Here is a 17,891-nt window from a genome sequence, read left to right as displayed (position 1 = left end):
CCGGTTTCAGTCAGGAGTTCGGTCTACGCACCGCGTGACACGTGCCTCCAAAATAAAATCACCAAGCTGCAGCAAGGTGGACCAAAAAGGCTGTGAATGGTGGTGGTGTTGTAGGACATTATTTCTTATTATTTCTTATTTCTCGTGTCAAGGGCCCACCTCCATGAACGCCCTCTCCTTCGATTTCAGATCAACATTTGCAATAAAAATGAGTGTTGTAACGCATGGATTAGTTGCAGCTGCAATAGCACTACCCTTCTCTAATTTCCGTGGTTCACACACTCAACCCTGATGAAGAGCGAAAACAGCAGCAGTGTCCAAACTGCGGGCCAGGGGCCATTTGCGATCTGTGACTTGTTTTTTATTGGCCCGCGCCACATTGTAGAAATAAAATTAAAACAAGAAAAAAATCAAAAATGTGGAAAAACAAAGCAAATGGCAGAATGTAACAGGCAAAAGCTGAAGCGTTTCACATGGCTAGCTCCCCCACCATCCCACTCACAGGTGTGCTGTATTATCACGTATTTATAAATTATTACCCACTTATGGTCAATGAGATGCGTTTTCTGAGGGAAAAAAGATATTTTTGGAGGAACAAAAAATATTTAATTAATTATTTTTTAAAATAAATGTTGTGTAATCATAAAATATGATATATATTTGTTATAAATGATATATTTATTATGTTTATAAATAATATATTTATATAAAGATTTATATTTTATATAAAATATATTTGATATTTTTATATATATATATATATATATATATAAATTTAAAAAATATATTTTATAAATGTTATATTTTATAAAAATATGTTCATAATTGTATGTTAAACATGTGTTACAGTTTTTCTCCATTGTTTTGGCTCATTTCTTGAAACAGAAATCACATTCTCCAAATAAGGTGGACAAACCTCCAAACCACTTGGCAGTTGCTCACAACAGAATAGAAGTTAGCGTAAGAGTTGAATTGAAGAGCTGATATCGAGCAACTTGCATGGTTTTATGCTGTTATTTATTTTTATTTATTCACAGTCCATGCAAACATGCAGAACTGTGAATATATATTTTATTTAAAAAAAATCAAAATTTCAAATTATTGATGGTATTTTTTTTTAAATAAAAATACAGTTGAAAAAATAGATTTTATAAATATTTATTTAGTTGTTTTTTTTCTGTGATATGTATGTACAGTATATATATACACTAAGTCCCCAACCAACGAACACAATTGGTTCCAGACGACCGTTCTTATGTTGAATTGTTCTTAAGTAGGGAAAAGGTAATATTACCAATGATATAGGTACTACATGTACGTGTATACATATACAGTATATGTGTATGTATGTAAATATGAGTTTGGATGCAGTAGTAATATTAAACGAGGATAATTAATGAAAAAAACAATAATAAAAATGATATAATAATACATAATGATAAATGTTATTTACCTTTGAAGAGGAGTGGTCGAGCATACGTCGTTGTGGTGGAGTTGGAGGAGGAGTTATTGGAAAAAAAGGACAAATGGTCGTCATCGTTAGACTCTTCTAAAAGAGGTAGTGTTCTGTGGCTGGTGTAGAATTAAGCAGGCCTATTAGCTCTTCATAAACTTTAATCACACGCTCTGTCCGGGTTGTACAATTTAGCTTTCCATTTAGCTTTATCTCCCCAGCGTCTAACTCTTCCTCTGTTGGTCCCATTAGCAGTGTCACAGTGCCCTCTACTGGTCAAGCATGTACAGTAGCAGTATAAATACTGATTGAGCGACTACAAGGCAAAATAAAATAAAACATAGACCAGTCGGCTTGTGTTCGTCTCCGCGAGTGTTCGCTAGTTTTATGTTCATAAGTTGGGGACCTAGTGTATATATATATCTATATATATAATTATATATATTTTTATAAAAACTTTATAAAAAGTCATTTCTTTTTTATTAAAAATACACTTTAAAATATATTTTATGAATATATTTTTTCTTTTTTTTTCTTTTCGGTTTTTGCCAAAGTGTGTGTAGATAGATAGATAGATAGATAGATAGATAGATAGATAGATAGATAGATTCAATAGTAGTGCAGATGTACTTACTGTGGAGTGTATGCAAAGTAATAATTCATAATTCATTCATCATCGTCCTCTGTGTGTTAGGATTCTAAATACAACCTTGTTTGAGAGTTGGGACATCGTTGGACCCTACCCGTCCTGGTGGGTCTTCAACCTGCTTCTCATCTTACTGCAGCTGCTTCACTCGTACTGGTCCTACCTCATCGGGAAGACAGCGTACCAGGCCGTCTCCAAAGGAAAGGTACCTGCTGCACATACACTACTGTACCTGCATGTCAGCATGGCAGCTTGTCCATAAATACTGACTTCTGAGTACATACACCACTGTACTTGTACATGTCACTGCATTGGGTGGGGGGAGGGTCATTAATACGAAATAACTATTGAATCTAAACCTCTGACTTCCCTTTTCTTCTCTCTCTACTCCCCTGCGACCTGCAAGGTGGGGAAATGGAATCCTTTACATGTAAGTGTGCATGAAAGGTCATCCTTATGATGCTGGTGTTTGGTAGGATTACATTAGTACTTGCAGATGTCATAAACATGTCAGCAGTGCAATCTTTTCATATTCACTGCAGTGCTGGAGGATCCATCTAAATGTGTGTCCGTCAGTCCTTTGTCCACTTATCATCATTATTATTATGAAGATCATTTTTTAGCATTGCCTTACATAAAGACTCTATGCAGTTGTTTAGGGCCACAGCCACTAGGGGGGGCCACATGATCAGAAAACCTCTGACCACGTTCGAGTCACTCTAGATGTGCACCGTCCATATTTGATAGAGATTAGGGTTCCGTTTGATTTCTATTATTATTATGAATAATAAAGACCAAAATGTGGCCTGAAAGAAAATGAATGGCAGAAAAAGAGAAACTTGGAGATGGAAAAGAGGGGCGCCAGATAAATGGTGTAAAAAATAAATAAATAAGAAACAAATAAATACATGCTGGTGTTGTGCTGGCGTTGTCTTGTCTTGGCTTCCTTTCAACACACTTTTTAAAGTTCATTTTGTATTTTGTTAGGATTTGTCCTTTATTCTTGATTGAATCCTGTTTATGACTGAACGATTCTTTATTGGTTCACTTGCTACAATAGACCTTCTTCAAAAGAGAGATTATGAATACAGGGATTGCTTTTTCGGAAGGGCAAATGAAGAGCTCTATTGATCTTGATGTAAATGTGTCTTTAGATGAGCCATATTATTTCATGTTGGTAGTCCAATTGTCTTTTTTAAATGTCTGTGCTGATATTACTTCAAATGAAAGTTGTTGTTTTAATTCAAAGCAATCAATATGAGCTTAAGATGAACCACATCGTTGGAGGTTGCAGGTGAAAGTTGCAATGAAAAAGGTGGAATCTGACGATAAAGGGTTGTAATTTTATGAGAATAAAGTAATGTTATGCATGAAGTTTAAACATAGATTTTAATTCTCCCAACTTTGCTCTTTTGTCCCCCATTTTTGCTGCTTTTTTAAAATTTTTTCCAAATATTTAAGCTTTCTTCTAGTAAATGTTATTTTCTTAAAATGATGACTTTTTTCTTTTAACTTTATGCTACCTTTTTTCACTCATAATATTACAAGTTTATTCTTGTAAAATTGTGGCTTTTTGTTGAAGTCGAAACAAAATAAAGTTTTCATTTTTTGAAAAATGTGTTGGGGGGGGGAAACGTTATTCCAGGAATAATGTCATAATATTACGAAAAGAAAATTTACTAGAAAAAAGTTGAAATATTTGGGAAAATTATTGTTAAAAGCAGCAAAAATGGGGGGGGAAAAGAGCAATATTAGGCTTTTTGAAGCTGAGATGCAGTTTTTGTAGGGGTGTCATGAGATTACTTTGTATTAGGGATGCTCCGATCAGGGTTTTATGCCCACCGATACCGATCAGCTATGAGTGAAATCAGCCGATACCGTTCACATAGCTGACATGTAAATGTTTAAATGTACTATTGGCGATATCAGGGGTCACTAAGGTTTTTTCTTGTGAGAGCTACTTTTATTAAATGAAAACATTTATTTTCATAGCTTATTTCCACCCAAGCAAAGCCAATATGCTGGATTTACCAGAGCAGGCTTGCAGGCGCCTCATGTGGTCGTGGGGGGCTCCCTGGTGCCCGCAGGCACCACGTTGGTGACCTCTGGGCTATATGATATGAAAGGGGCACCATAAAATTAAGACAAAAACATATTTGACTTTTTCAAAATCACTGGTGAAACTTAAGATCTCCGATACAACAGCAGCTTGATGGCGCCTCAGCCGGACCCCCAGGCAAACCCGGTTCCTTCAATTCGACAAATCCAACCACTTTTCGGGCTATCCGCCTTTGACTTCCGACTGCCACGCACACACGGCTACATTAACCGCCGCCCAACCGATGATTGCACATCACGAGCCTCGAAAACTCACCATACCCTGCAAAGTGTCCATCCCCCCAAATGCTGCACCAAACTAAAGCTTTTTAAGGCTTTTTAAGGCTCAATATTCTTTAACCCGCCCAGCCATGCAGGTACCCTGTACAGTAGGTTTGGAATGGTGTGACTGGTGAAGGCCTCTGCCAGCTGAGGTTGGGTTCTGAGGTGCTCCGCCATCGTTCTTCCAGCATTCAGGCTTCGTTTCTCTCTGTGCTAAATGAAAGCAAGAACCGTACCGATCAAGTAGGTCAACACTGAAATCATGTTGGTGTGTGATTGCAGGTGTCTAAAGACGACCGCAGTGACATTGAGTCCAGCTCAGACGAGGATGAAAACCAAACCAAACAGAAAACACACAACAGCGCCACCAACGGGACCAACAAACCTCACGGATCCAACGGATTCCTTACAGGAACTTCTTACCCTGATGAACACTGACTGTACTGCTACGCACCATCCATCCAATGCGTGTGCGTGTGTGTGCGTGTGTGTGTGTGTGTGTGTGGACACCATTCACATCACTGATCTATCTTATCTGGTTCTGGAATTTGTTTACGGGTTCAGATGGATGAAGTTTTTCCTTTGAACTCATGTCCACGTATTCTCTTCATCTGCATATTTTCATCAGCAGTCGATCAACCTTCTTTGTCCGTGAGTCGAAGTATTCTTCTTGAAGGTTCTGTCCCAAACTGCCCTTTAACTCGTCCGTCTGCCTCCGTCCAAATATTTACGTCACACGCTGTATTACGGCGGCAAAGTCTAATACAGGGGTGTCCAAAGTCCTGCCCGTGGGCCATTTGTGGGAAACGGCTGTTTTTTTTACCGGCCCGCGGAACATTCTAGAAATATAATTTAACAACAAAACAAAAAAAAAACAACAGCAGCAAAAATGAAAAAATCTGCAGTAATTTTACAAGAATAAAGTAAAAATATTAAGAACAAAATGGTCATCTAAGGAAAAAAAGTAATTGTAATTTTATGAGAATACACTAAGTCCCCAACTTACTAACATCCGACGTGCGAACATTCGGAGATACGAACACAAGCTGGTCTATTTTTTCATGTGTTTTGCCTTATAAGTCCATATTTATACTGCTACATGCTTGACCAGTAGAGGGCACTGTGACACTGCTAATGGGACCAACAGATACAGGAAGAGGAGTAAGAGGAGAGAGGAAGGCTAAGAGTTTTATTATACAACCCGGACAGAGCGTGTGATTAAAGTTTATGAAGAGTTAATAGGCCTGCTTAATTCTACACCACCCACAGAACACTACCTCTTTTAGAAGAGTCTAACGATGACGACCATTTGTCCTTTTTTTCCAATAACTCCTCCTCCAACTCCACCACAACGACGTATGCTCGACCACTCCTCTTCAAAGGTAAATAACATTTATCATTACGTATTATTATATCACTTTTATTATTGTTTTTTTAAATTAATTATCCTCGTTTAATATCACTACTTCATCCAAACTCATATTTACATACATACACATATACTGTATATGTATACACGTACATGTAGTACCTATATCATTGGTAATATTACCTTTTCCCTACTTAAGAACAATTCGACATAAGAACGGTCGTCTGGAACCAATTGTGTTCGTTAGCTGGGGACTTATAGTGTAATGTAATATGAGGAAAAATAGCATTTTAACTGAATATTGAAATATGAAAGAAAAAAGATGTTATTTGTGTTGTAATATATGGCAAACAATTTACCAATAAAACTGTAATTGTTGTAAAATTAGGTGGCAGAAAAAGTTAAGAAGAAAGTTGAAATAAAATGGCATTATTCTTCCTAATATTATGAGTTTATTTTTGTAAAGTTGCTATTTTTTTTAATACAACTTGTTTCTCTTAATATTTAGACTTTATGCTTGTAAAATTACTGCTGATTTTTACTGTAGTTTTTTTTTTTTGTTAAAATTTTATTTTTAGAATGTGCTGTGGGACAATTTTAAAAAAAGGCCCCCGGGACACACTTTGGACACCCCCGGCATAGGGTGCTTTGTTTGGGGACTGGATTCCACGTAACAAAACAGTACAGGGCTATGGAATCACAGGAGTGCCAAAATTCAAAGGCAATACGTGTGGAAATACAAAGAGAATCAATAATAAAAAAATATACAAATGTAGTCTTTTTTTTTTTTACTATTTGTCTTTGTTTTTTCTGTATTGTCTTTGTTTTTTCCAATTTGCCGTTGTTTTTCCTGTTTTGTATTTGTCTTTTCCACTTGCGTTTTGTCATTGCATTTGATAATAGCATGCAAATTCAGAAGAATGACCCGCCCACAGCTCGTTCTGCCAGGATGATGACTAGTCCATACGTGATTACACGTATGGACTAGATTCCTGTTGGGGGGCTTTGTAGTTAAGGAAACTCGGGAGCCCGGAAATAATGTCACGGACAGAAAGTAGAGATAAATTCACGTTTATCAAAAGTAAACGGGGGAAATTTAAATATGGTGGACGTGGACGAATTGAGAAGAGGTGTTCAACGAGAATTATGAGCAATTGCTCGGTTGGTGGAAGGTGTCATGGAAAGTTTTGATTAAAAAGTCTATAAAGTCTTTAAAGGCTACATCTGCGTTGATGACTGCAGATATGGATGAAGCTGTGTGGCGCAATCTTGAGGAGGTAAATGCTTTATTTTATCTTATTTAAATTTCCCCCGTTTACTTTTGAATGAGGTCATTCTTCCGCATTTGCATGGTATTATCAAATGCAATGACAAAACGCAAGTGGAAAAGACAAATACAAAACAGGAAAAACAACGGCAAATTGGAAAAAACAAAGACAAAATAGTAAAAGAATATGACTACATTTATACATTTTTGTATTATTGATTCTCTTTGTATTTCCGCACGTATTCCCTTTTAATTTTGGCACTCCTGTGACTCCATACAGGGCAAACAGACTAGTTTGTTACATGCCATATTATACAAAAACCGAGGCAAATAATGAATATTTTTGAAGACTTTCATTTTTAATGATATTGTTGTCAAAATGTTGTCATGATGCTTCCGGTGAGTTCCGTGGCTGGACGAGGACGAGTTTTCCTCCTGCCCAGCAGCCATAAAAGTCTAACAAGCGTTAAGCTTCCGCCAAAGTAAGGATGACTAGCAAAAAAGAAACACCAGCGTAACATAGAAGAACCGCCCATCGCTATCAGAAATTTTCAGCAAAGTTTGTAAGGCGTGTGTCAAGGCGCAGGTTCAGTGCATCTGTAAAGTGCTGTCCATTTTGAGGCGGAATGGTTGAAGGGCGCAGTGGGACAGAAGCTTCCCTGCTGCAAGCGAGCTACATCCATACCGTCTGGCATTCTGGGGGGTGTGCGTCTTACGTCGCTGTCTTTTATCGTCTTTCTTTTCCTCACCTTTACTCTGGAAGCTACACCCCCAAAGAGTTGCCACCATTTCAACAATGTGTGACATTGACGCAGCGTTTTAAAAAAAAGAAGAAAAAAAGACAAAGCTTGTCCACTGAAGCTGTACCGTATATGAGATGTCAACAACAGTATTATGTGTGTATCAGATATGACTAGATACTGTATGCATTTATGCATTTACTTTAGTCGTCTTGCGCAAGGCAGTATGATGACTTGTTGGAATTATTCAATAAAAGAACAGAAAGCATCATCGCGAGTTTTTAGTCAGTGAGAAATACACAAATGAAAATGCGGGAAAGACCGCTTTCACGCTAAACTGCTTGAATGACGTGATGGGCTATTTATACACTACAGGCGTCCCTCGTTTACTGCGGTTCATTGGTTGCGCACGAAGGAATCATTCAATACCTGCGAGTTTAATACTGAATAGGCACGGGGGGGGGGGGGGGGGCAATTAAAGTCGTTACTCTGTGACGGGTGACTCGAGTACTTGCTGTGCACATGCAAATTAATGATCATTCACTCTGTGACAGAATCGAGTAGCCAATTGACTTCAGTTAGTGACTCATAAGAACTCAAGTCAGTAAAAGGAATTGGGTTTTCCATGGCTAATGTATCGTAAGGTCATTACTGCCGCCTAGTGATCAAAATACTACATATCACTTGTATTTCAATAGTAATACAGACCATAGTCTGCCATGAAACCACTAGCATTTATTCATTCATTTGTGAAAAAATGCAAATAGCGAGGGAGCGATAATTGAACCGCGATATTGCGAGGGACGACTGTATATTCTTTTCATTCAGGCTCAGGAAACATCTTCATGAATTCTAACTGATTTCGTTTCACTGTAAGAATCAGCATATTTTATGAAGCACAGTAAGACAAAGGCTTTTTTAGGTGACAAAAGCTATCAGGTACGACTCACATGGTTTTCGTCAGTATTAGTAGTATAAATAGTAACAGTCGTAGTATTCAGTATGCATACATGGTATATGCTCGTTTGTATTTGTATACTTATTTCATTGTCAACTGCAAATCGCAGAAATACAGCCAATAAAAAAAGTTCGGTAGAAATTCAGAATGAATGATCTTTCTGAAGGTATTCAAATGTTATCAAATGTTACAACTTTTACAGCAACCTCATTTTCCACTTTGTTATGGGTTTTTGTATCTCATAATATGACTTTTTTAATGGTTGTTTTTATTTATTTATTTTTTTAAGGGTTTTTTGTTTGTTTTTTTTGTAAATATCCAATTTATTTACCAAAAGAAAGAAAAAAGGAACAACCCGAACTCTCCACAATACCAAATGCCTCCACAATACCCAAATAGATAAAAATCTACACAAAACAATCAAAAAGACACGCAAATATATCACCAAAATATAATAATAATAATTATAATAATAATAACAATAATGATAGTGACAATAATAACAGTATTCACAAGAATAATAATAATAAACAAACATACAGTATGTGCCCTGCGACTGACTGGCGACCAGTCCAGGGTGTATCCCGCCTCTTGCCCAGAATCAGCTGGGATAGGCTCCAGCATACCCCAGCGCCCCTAGAGAGGGTTAGCTGGATAGAAGACGGATGGATAAACAACCATAATAACAACAACAATGATAATAACGCCATTTGTTTATCGTTTTTCCTTTCAAAAGCATTAAACCAGTGGTTGTCAATTATTTTCTATCATGCCCCCTCTGAGGGACATATCTACCCCACACACGCACACACAAAATTTTAAATACTATACGAAATACAAAAGAACAAAACAAGCACACAAAAAATCTTATCAGGAGTTGGTTTGCCAGAGACCTCTGTGGCGTCACACCGGCTGCTTGGAGCGTGTGCCCGAATATAGTGCACCTTGTTGGGCCACAGCAGGTGGCGCCCTCCACTCTATACTCTGGTTCTCCTGATAGTAGTGATGTGGTAGTAGTAATGTCATGATATTTGATTAGGACTAATCAACAGGTACAGTTGCTTGAATCCTAATTTGTTCCAGTCCTTCTTACCTCCAGGTGTTAAATCTAAATTTTAAAAGTAGCTATAAAAAAGTTAGCGGTTATTGGTATCATATCGCTCTTGAGAAGCAGCAAGTTATCGGTATAGGTTTGAAAAAAAAAGATATTGTGCGTCTTTAAAAAAGCTGTTATTTTCCCTCATAATATTTATGATGTTAATCTCGTAAAACTTTCTCATTAGATTACAACTTTTTCTCTTAATATTTTGACTTTATTATTGTCAAGTTACTGCTGATTTTTCCATTTTTGCGATTTTTTTTGGTTAATATTTTTAGAATGTACCAATGGACCGCACTTTGGACACTGCTGATATGAAGCAAGCGTTCATGTCGATCACCTCATCACAAACACAGCATAGAAATGTTGCCATTCGCTTCAGATTCTTGTTTTGGACTTACTGGAAATGGTAAACACCCGATGATGGCATCCCTAATAGCGTTAACGCTTATGACGATAATGACGCCACTTGACGTGCCCTCTATGACTCATGACAGATGCTTGTGACACGTGTCTGTCATACCTTAATGACCCTTGTGACATGTTTGATACAAGTATATGACATGTTTGGTGTAAGCAATATGACTGTTGGTATTAATAAGATGTGCTTGTAGGTTATAGGAGAAGTGATTCTAATCAGCAGAGAAGACTTGCGAGCCAACTGGTAAGTAAAAACTTATTGCTTGTAAAAAAAAAAAAGTGTCTCAGTGACAGTCATTTTACAAACTTATTTTCAAATGGATGTACAGCAAATGCATATCTGGATGCAGACTAACCAGTCTGATCTGTCTCGTGTCTTGGTTTGAAGGGGTTATCAGTAATGTGACTAATGCACTGTTGTGTGATGAGTTCTCAGTGCCGCTGTTGATAACCTACAGGATGTAACAGCCAGTACATTAAAACTGATCCCTCTGTCAAGCAACTTTTATTGCTTTTATTGAGATCCATAGAGTCCTGGAAAAAATGATGAGACCTCCCATGTTTCTTCAGCGTATTGATCCATTTTAATGCCTGGAACAACTACAGGTACAAACAAATATGCTCATAAGAGTTTAATTTAAGAGCTGATATCTAGCAACGTCTGTGGTTTTCTGGCTAATAACCAAAATCATAAGTTCTTACATATTGCATGGTACTGCCAAAACATGAGCTATTTTTGTTGTCACTGTTATATTTGTCCAAACAACGGTACCTTTAGTTGTATCAGGCTTTGAAATGAACAAGACACTGAAGAAACAAGGGTGCTCTCATGACTAGGTAACAAATATTTACAGTAACATGGCCCCTCTGGGAGCAGAACATATCAATTTAACTTGCCCAGGGTGTGCGGGAACTAAACTTGGGATGTCAAGTCAGGGGGCACAAAATTTGGTCCCACAGGATGCAGAATGCAGAGTAACTGGCAATCATTGTTTATATTTTAAATATAAACTATAAAAAGAATAGACAATAATAATTACATGTAAAATCATGTTTATATTATAAATATAAACTAAAAAAGACAATAATAACTACATTTAAAGTAAGGTTTATAATGTAAATATAAACTATAAAAAATAAACAATAATAATAATTACATGTAAATTAATGTAATTCAATTAAATGTAAATAATAATCATAGAATAGTAATTATAAAAATCATTTAAACATGAAAAGAAATAACATAGTATACAATATACAAGTGTAAAATTTGTTTTCTTTACCATCTTCTCAAGTTCAGGCAGGCAAGATCACAGAAGAACTTGAAACATGCAAAGGAAGGTCAACATACCGCACAAGAAGCCACTAAACACGGCGGGCACCGTCCTCTTGGCCTTCACCATTGGATTCATCTTCATCCCCATGCTGTGCCTGTGCAAGAACGAGGAAGTTGGGGTAAAAACACGCACATGAACTCCTTTATTTGCATGCATGGACTTGGAGTACCGGGAGTGACCCAGAACATGTCCTCCTCGTGGACAAGCAGGAGAGGAACGAAATAGCAAGCCTCCTGCAGGATCTGACAGCACGTGTGGAGAAGCTGGAGAAGGACAAAAAAGCTGAAAACATGAAGGGACAAGAGGTAAAAACACACACATGGACACTTTATTTGCAAGCGTCAGCTACAACATGTCCTCCTGCAGGATGTGACATGTCCTCCTGCAGCCAAATGTACCGTGGGGTTCTCGGTGGGACTGAACACCCTGAAGGCACCCCCGAGGGAAGCAAGGATTGCAATCTTCAAGGATGTGTTCAACAACGTGGGCAACGGCTATGACAACAACACAGGTACAATGTCACCTGACTGCTAACTAGCATAGCATTTCTTGATAGCTGGTTGGCTCTTTTTGAGTCAGCACCACCGTGCTGGTGTCGTCATCCCCCTGCAGGCACCTTCACAGCCCCCGTCAAGGGCCTGTACTTCTTCAGCTTGACCTTCCACAATGTTGGCGACGCTGTCATCAACATATATCTGTATAAAAACGACAGGCGAGTGTTGAACGTGGACATGCCAGAAGCATATCCTGGCAGTAACACCAAGGCCGTGACCATCCAAGTGGAGAAGGGAGACAAAATGTATGTCAAGGCTTTTCTTCGCCAAAATGTCACTGGCGTTAAAGCCATTTTCACCGGCTTCCTCATCAGTTGCATGTAAACAAGGTGGGTGCATCCGTCCATGATATTATCGATACCAGGGCACTATCGGTACGGGGTGGATGCTAGTGTATCAGTTTTCTTTTCTGTTTCTTCAATATGTGTGGTTTTTCCTGCGTGTTAGTTTGCGTTTATTGATACTTCTAACAGCACAAGCTACTGTAGGATTTCAGTCTTACAGTAATGATTCTTTGGTGGTCCGTCATCGATGATGCAATAGTTGTTCCCGGAGGCTGCGGAGCCCAAACTCTTTAGGCACAAAGCGTTCCACAAACAGAGCAGCAAACTCAATCTCCAATCTTTGAAGTTGATATTGTCGGAGACAACGGCGTTGGCGGGGAGCCTCTTTAGATTGGATGCGCCTTGTTTTTCGAAGGCTGCCACTTTGTGCTGTCAGTCGCAAGAGATTCAAGTTGGCTGTTGGAATGTTGCATTGCTTCAAGATGGAGTGGAGATGGCCTTTATGCCATGTGAGACCCAGGATGCACTGCAGGCAGCGCAGGCAGCGGATGTGGAAGGCCGATACCAGCCATCCATCTTCTACTGCCCATCTGACGTTGGGTCGCAGGGGCAGCGGCCTAAGTAGGGAAGCCCAGACTTCAATGCGGAGGAGTGGTACATGTGCATTTGACCTGTATTACAATGATGAGATGTTTTCAGCAGGGAAAAATGGCCTATTTTTGGAGAATTGCGACAAAAAACATTTCAAGTGGGGTGCAAACGGTCCCTTTAAATGCTTATACTACCTTATTCTTAATGTATACACAGAGATGCACGTTATCTGTTTTCAAACCGATACCAATAACTTTGTGCCTCTCAAGTCCGATAGGGTACTGATAACTTTTTTTATATCTACTTTTTCATTTTAGATTTAACTGTTGATTAGTCCTAATCAAATATCATGACATGACTACCACATCACTACTATCAGGAGAACCAGACTATAGAGCAGAGGGAGCCACCTGCTGTGGCCCAGCAAGGTGCACTGTATTCGGGCACATGCTCCAAGCAGCCAGTGTGATGCCACAGAGTTTTTTTTTTTTACGTCATGCTGGTAACGTCACAGGCAGGAGAAAAAGGGAGGATTTGCTCACCAGCAAAGTATGGGTAATCTCGCTTTTTTGAAGGGTTTCAGTCATCGGAGCTATTTTTTGTTATCATATCAGATCGATAATGATCACGCACCCCTATATATACAACTTTTAATGTTAATTAGGGATGGGTACTGAGACTTGGTTCCAATCTGGCATCGGTACGAATGCAAACAATAGCAAGCGGCTATCATTTGGGTGCTAAATGAATGCAGACTGGGCCTCCTGCAGCAAATACTTGAAGGTGTTATTGACGCTCTTTTTTTGCCGACCTTAAATCCCGATGAGCACACAGTTCACCGTAGCGCTCTACACAACAGCGACACAACTTCCTGTTTATCCACCAATCACGGTCAGGACGAGCGTGGTATGTTCACAGCGGAATTTTGAATATCAACATAACACAGGTAGGTGGCTTTTTGCACATTCCCTGTGTTGTGTATTGCTGCTGGTTTTGCTGTCATTATCGCAACGTGTTGTAATAGTGAAGCATTTCAATGAGTATTCTGTTGAACTTGCATGTGAGGCAGTTTAAGCACCAAAAGGGCGGATGGGAAACTACCCATCCCTAATGTTGTAATATGTTACTGGGTGTTTGAATTTTCTTCAATAAAAGTTGGAATGGCTGGTGGTCTCCCCAAAGCTTACCTCATCTGCAAGACACACAGGCTTTCTACACAAGTAGCTATTTCAGTGTGTGATACCACACAGCATAGAAATATTTCAACAGAACATAGAACTGAATGCTAAATCCTTGCAAGACGACACTTTATTACATTCATGTTGCCATTTCACCTTCAGATAACAGCTAAAAATTACTTGCAAAATGCGAGATTACAATTTATATTGCAGGATTAATTTTTTTTGTACTTTGTGAGGGTTTACCTTGACAAAAATAGTATTTTTTATCCTGCGGCTTGTACAGTGATGCTGCTAATTATGGCTAAGTACAGCTTCAGGGAGTAGCGACGTGGACGAGTGAGATACATACAATATATATAATGTTTTGAAGTCTTTTGTAGTGATCTCTGACCCATTTTAGGTATGTTTGATTAAGTGTTCTTGACAGGTTCTGTTTGGGCTATGCGGACCGCCAAACGTCCACTATCACCAACAGGTTTCGAAAGGCTGGACGGAAGAGGATAGCTCAAGCTAAATGGCTAATCCGACTGGAGAAAAACGAGCGACAGACTGATAAAGTGTGTGATGAGGCTGTTCAATTGTGATGTTTGTCAAGACGACTTGAGTGGTTTTAGTTTCTAGGTGGAGGAAGAGGAGGATGGCGATGAAGGACTTTTGTGGTAGGCTACTGTTTAACTAGCCATCTTACACTCAATGCAAAAGTATAGAAATCTTTGTAATTAAATATCCCATGTTAGAACGTGGACACCTGCGGGTTATACACAGGTGAATCACACCTTAAGCGTGTTAGTATGAAGTAAGCGTGTTTGAATAGTTTGAAGTAAGCGTGTTAGTTTGAAGTTTGAGCAATGAGGAGTTGCTCAAAAACACGTAATTTTAAGTGGCTGTGAATGTAGATGGATGTATTTTCTGGGATTTCCGATCATATTTAAATGCAGCATATTGTACCTCCGCAATAAGAGTTACGTAAGTGAGCGATAGAAATATCGACTTACTGTTTTTCCTTGTCTCTCTATACCACACATACACGCATAATGTGTTGCAATGTCCAGCGTGTCCCTGAATGCACCTTGAGGTCCTCTCGTGGCAATGAAGTGTCGTTCCGATGACGCGCTGACAAGAGACGTATTTGTGAGGGAGATGCATACTGTATACAATGGTACCTTGGTTAGCGTCTGCCATGGTTAGCACGTTTTTTGGTTAACAACCAAACTTTTCGCTAAAATTTTGCCTTGGCTTGTATTCGCCCGCTTGTTAAGCATCCAAAATAGCATCCGTTGGTTTACGCCGCCATCTTGGATCACCAGCACAAGACGAAATGTTGCGATACTTGCATGTGATAACGCAATGCATTGTGGGTGCCATTTCAGAGCAACGGCGCTTACTTGTTCCAAGAGATAACGAGATACACAGGAGTGCAGGACCTCAGAATCTTACAGCTTGAAGATGTCACCTCAGAGGTATGTAAATGTGACGGCGAGGCGCAGTCAGCAGCATGCACACATGCATACACAGCGTCCCGTGTAACAGTCTATCTACCCGGCGGCGCATTGTTTCTATTTTCTATATTAAATGGCAAGGTACATGTTTATTGGTTCTAGAACGTTGATATTTAGTTTGATATATTTTTAAATTGTTGCAAATTGTGGTTGCAGCTGAATAATTATTTTGTAAACTGATGGTTTTGTGGGTTATTTTTTTCTCAACAAACTAGGCAAGTCTGCAAGTGTTCAGTTGTCCATTTATTTGTCATAATTATTTTTAGCATTTTCTGCATGTAAAACCAATTGTCTATAAAATGTGTTTTGTGTTAACATTTTTGGGTGTCTGGAACGGATTCATTGGATTTACATTGTTTTCTATGGGAAAATTTGCTTTGGTTAGAGTCCGTTTTGGTCTGAGTTGGATCTTCTAGAACAGATTAATAACATTAACCAAGGCACCACCGTTCATGTCCCTATGGTTTATTATTAGTCAAAACATATTGAAATTTAGAGGCTTCCAAATGTTACTGGCAGGACAAGGAGATCCCACCTGAGATGTCCACACAGCAGAGTGGAGGCGGTATCATGATCCTTCAATGGAACAATGGAGCTTAAGGTTGTGCAGGGGCGTCAAATGTGGAGATGGTAATGAGATGGTAATGACTGGCTTTTTCAACAAGACACCGCTGCACTTCACAATGCCCGCCTGACAAAGGACTTCTTCCAGAGGAATAAGCTTCCTATTTTGGACCTCCATGAAGGCATCTTCACCACCTGGAGCAACATTGCCACTAGCCTCCTGGAAACACTGGCATCAAGCATGCCCTAACCCATTTTTCAGCTGATTAAAAAGAATGGCAGTAGTCTATCCTGACTGTCTATTTATTAGTGCCGTTGAACGTAAGTGGTGTGTTATCAATCTGATTCATCGCTCCTTCTCTATTGACTCAACAGCGTCTTATCAGTTTTAAAAACAGACGGCATAAACATGAAAATGAATAGCATTTTCCCGTCAAAGTTGAATTAAGTTGCGTCTATCAAATGAAGAGTTTGTGCAGCGATGTATGCGCCCACCTTGCAAAAATGTAAAGCTTCCTTCCAGCTGGTAGGACTGGTGTTGCTAATAGCAAGCCTTAAATCTGAAGTACTAAAATCAAATATAAAGGTTCTACAATACTAATACATATATGAAAGTGACTAGTCAGTGTAGTGTGTCAGTTACAAAGAACACTTCAAACATTGATCACAACTTTGTAAAATCTCACAAAATAAGCAACTCTGCCCCAAAATCAGGCATTTTAGGCTGCAACTAGCCAAAAAAGCCTCAAAAATCCTGGCAGACTGATTAATACGGGACACTAGAGGTGCACAATAATTATTGGACCGATATGAGGGAATTATGACATCGTACAAATCTGATAACATTAAAAATAGCTCAGATAATGATTTTTTGAAAAATGCTCTAATGAGGCGAGATTACGAGTGAGCAAATCAAGCGCTCCTTTTCTCTCCTGCCTTTGATGTAACTTCCCGAGTTCACTTGGAAACAAACATTCACTTTCAAAGGAAGACATTTTGCGTGCTCGTTGTACCAAATCAGCCACCTGAAACGCCAGCAATTTGATAAGTGCAAAAGGTTTACCAGAGACCTCTGTTGCGTCACACCGGCTGCTCGGAGCGTGTGCCCGAATACAGTGCACCTTGTTGGGCCACAGCAGGTGGCTCCCTCCGCTCTATACTGTGGTTCTCCTGATAGTAGTGATGTGGTAGTAGTAATGTCATGATATTTGATTAGGACTAATCAACAGGTACAGTTGGTCAAATCCTAATTTGTTCCAGTCCTCCTTACCTCCAGGTGTGCACAAACTACACTTAAATCTAAATTTAAAATGTAGACAAAGTTATTGGTTATATCAGTTTTGTAAAAATCTATATATTGTGCATCTACAGTATACTATAGTTGATGCTTTGTTCAGTTCATTTAAAAAAAAACAAGTTTTTCATGCACCTACCTTGTCTTAATCAGCTTATTTGACACTCTTAATATGAAGGCCAGACTGAATCTTCCAGCTTCCTGTTGGAATTCCCCCTTTGTGAAGTCCATAAACTCACCTGGTTGATTTCCGCAT

General features: G+C 38.9%; 2 protein-coding genes across 4 annotated transcripts in view; both read left to right on the top strand.

Annotated features, from left to right (window-relative positions):
- The window catches only part of cers6 (ceramide synthase 6), a 31,637-nt gene extending 23,515 nt beyond the window's left edge, over nt 1-8,122 (top strand). For 2 of the 3 annotated variants that reach the window (XM_054788454.1, XM_054788452.1), the window contains 3 exons: nt 2,148-2,304; nt 2,506-2,529; nt 4,761-8,122. In XM_054788454.1, coding sequence (XP_054644429.1) covers nt 2,148-2,304; nt 2,506-2,529; nt 4,761-4,916 — 337 coding nt within the window. In that variant the 3' untranslated portion in view covers nt 4,917-8,122. The remainder of the gene's footprint in view (nt 1-2,147; nt 2,305-2,505; nt 2,530-4,760) is intronic. The other variant, XM_054788453.1, reaches the window with a different exon arrangement.
- Nucleotides 8,123-11,660: 3,538 nt separating this feature from the next.
- On the top strand, nt 11,661-12,872 carry LOC129187284 (complement C1q tumor necrosis factor-related protein 6-like). Its single transcript, XM_054786324.1, has 4 exons — nt 11,661-11,786; nt 11,878-11,973; nt 12,035-12,179; nt 12,281-12,872. Exons 1-4 carry the CDS (start codon nt 11,661-11,663, stop codon nt 12,544-12,546), a joined length of 633 nt encoding a protein of 210 aa, XP_054642299.1. The 3' UTR covers nt 12,547-12,872.
- Nucleotides 12,873-17,891: the final 5,019 nt, after the last annotated feature.

This window comes from Dunckerocampus dactyliophorus, chromosome 9 (assembly GCF_027744805.1).
Source record: "Dunckerocampus dactyliophorus isolate RoL2022-P2 chromosome 9, RoL_Ddac_1.1, whole genome shotgun sequence".
Classification (NCBI taxonomy): domain Eukaryota; kingdom Metazoa; phylum Chordata; class Actinopteri; order Syngnathiformes; family Syngnathidae; genus Dunckerocampus; species Dunckerocampus dactyliophorus.
This window is presented reverse-complemented; position numbering and strand designations above follow the sequence as displayed.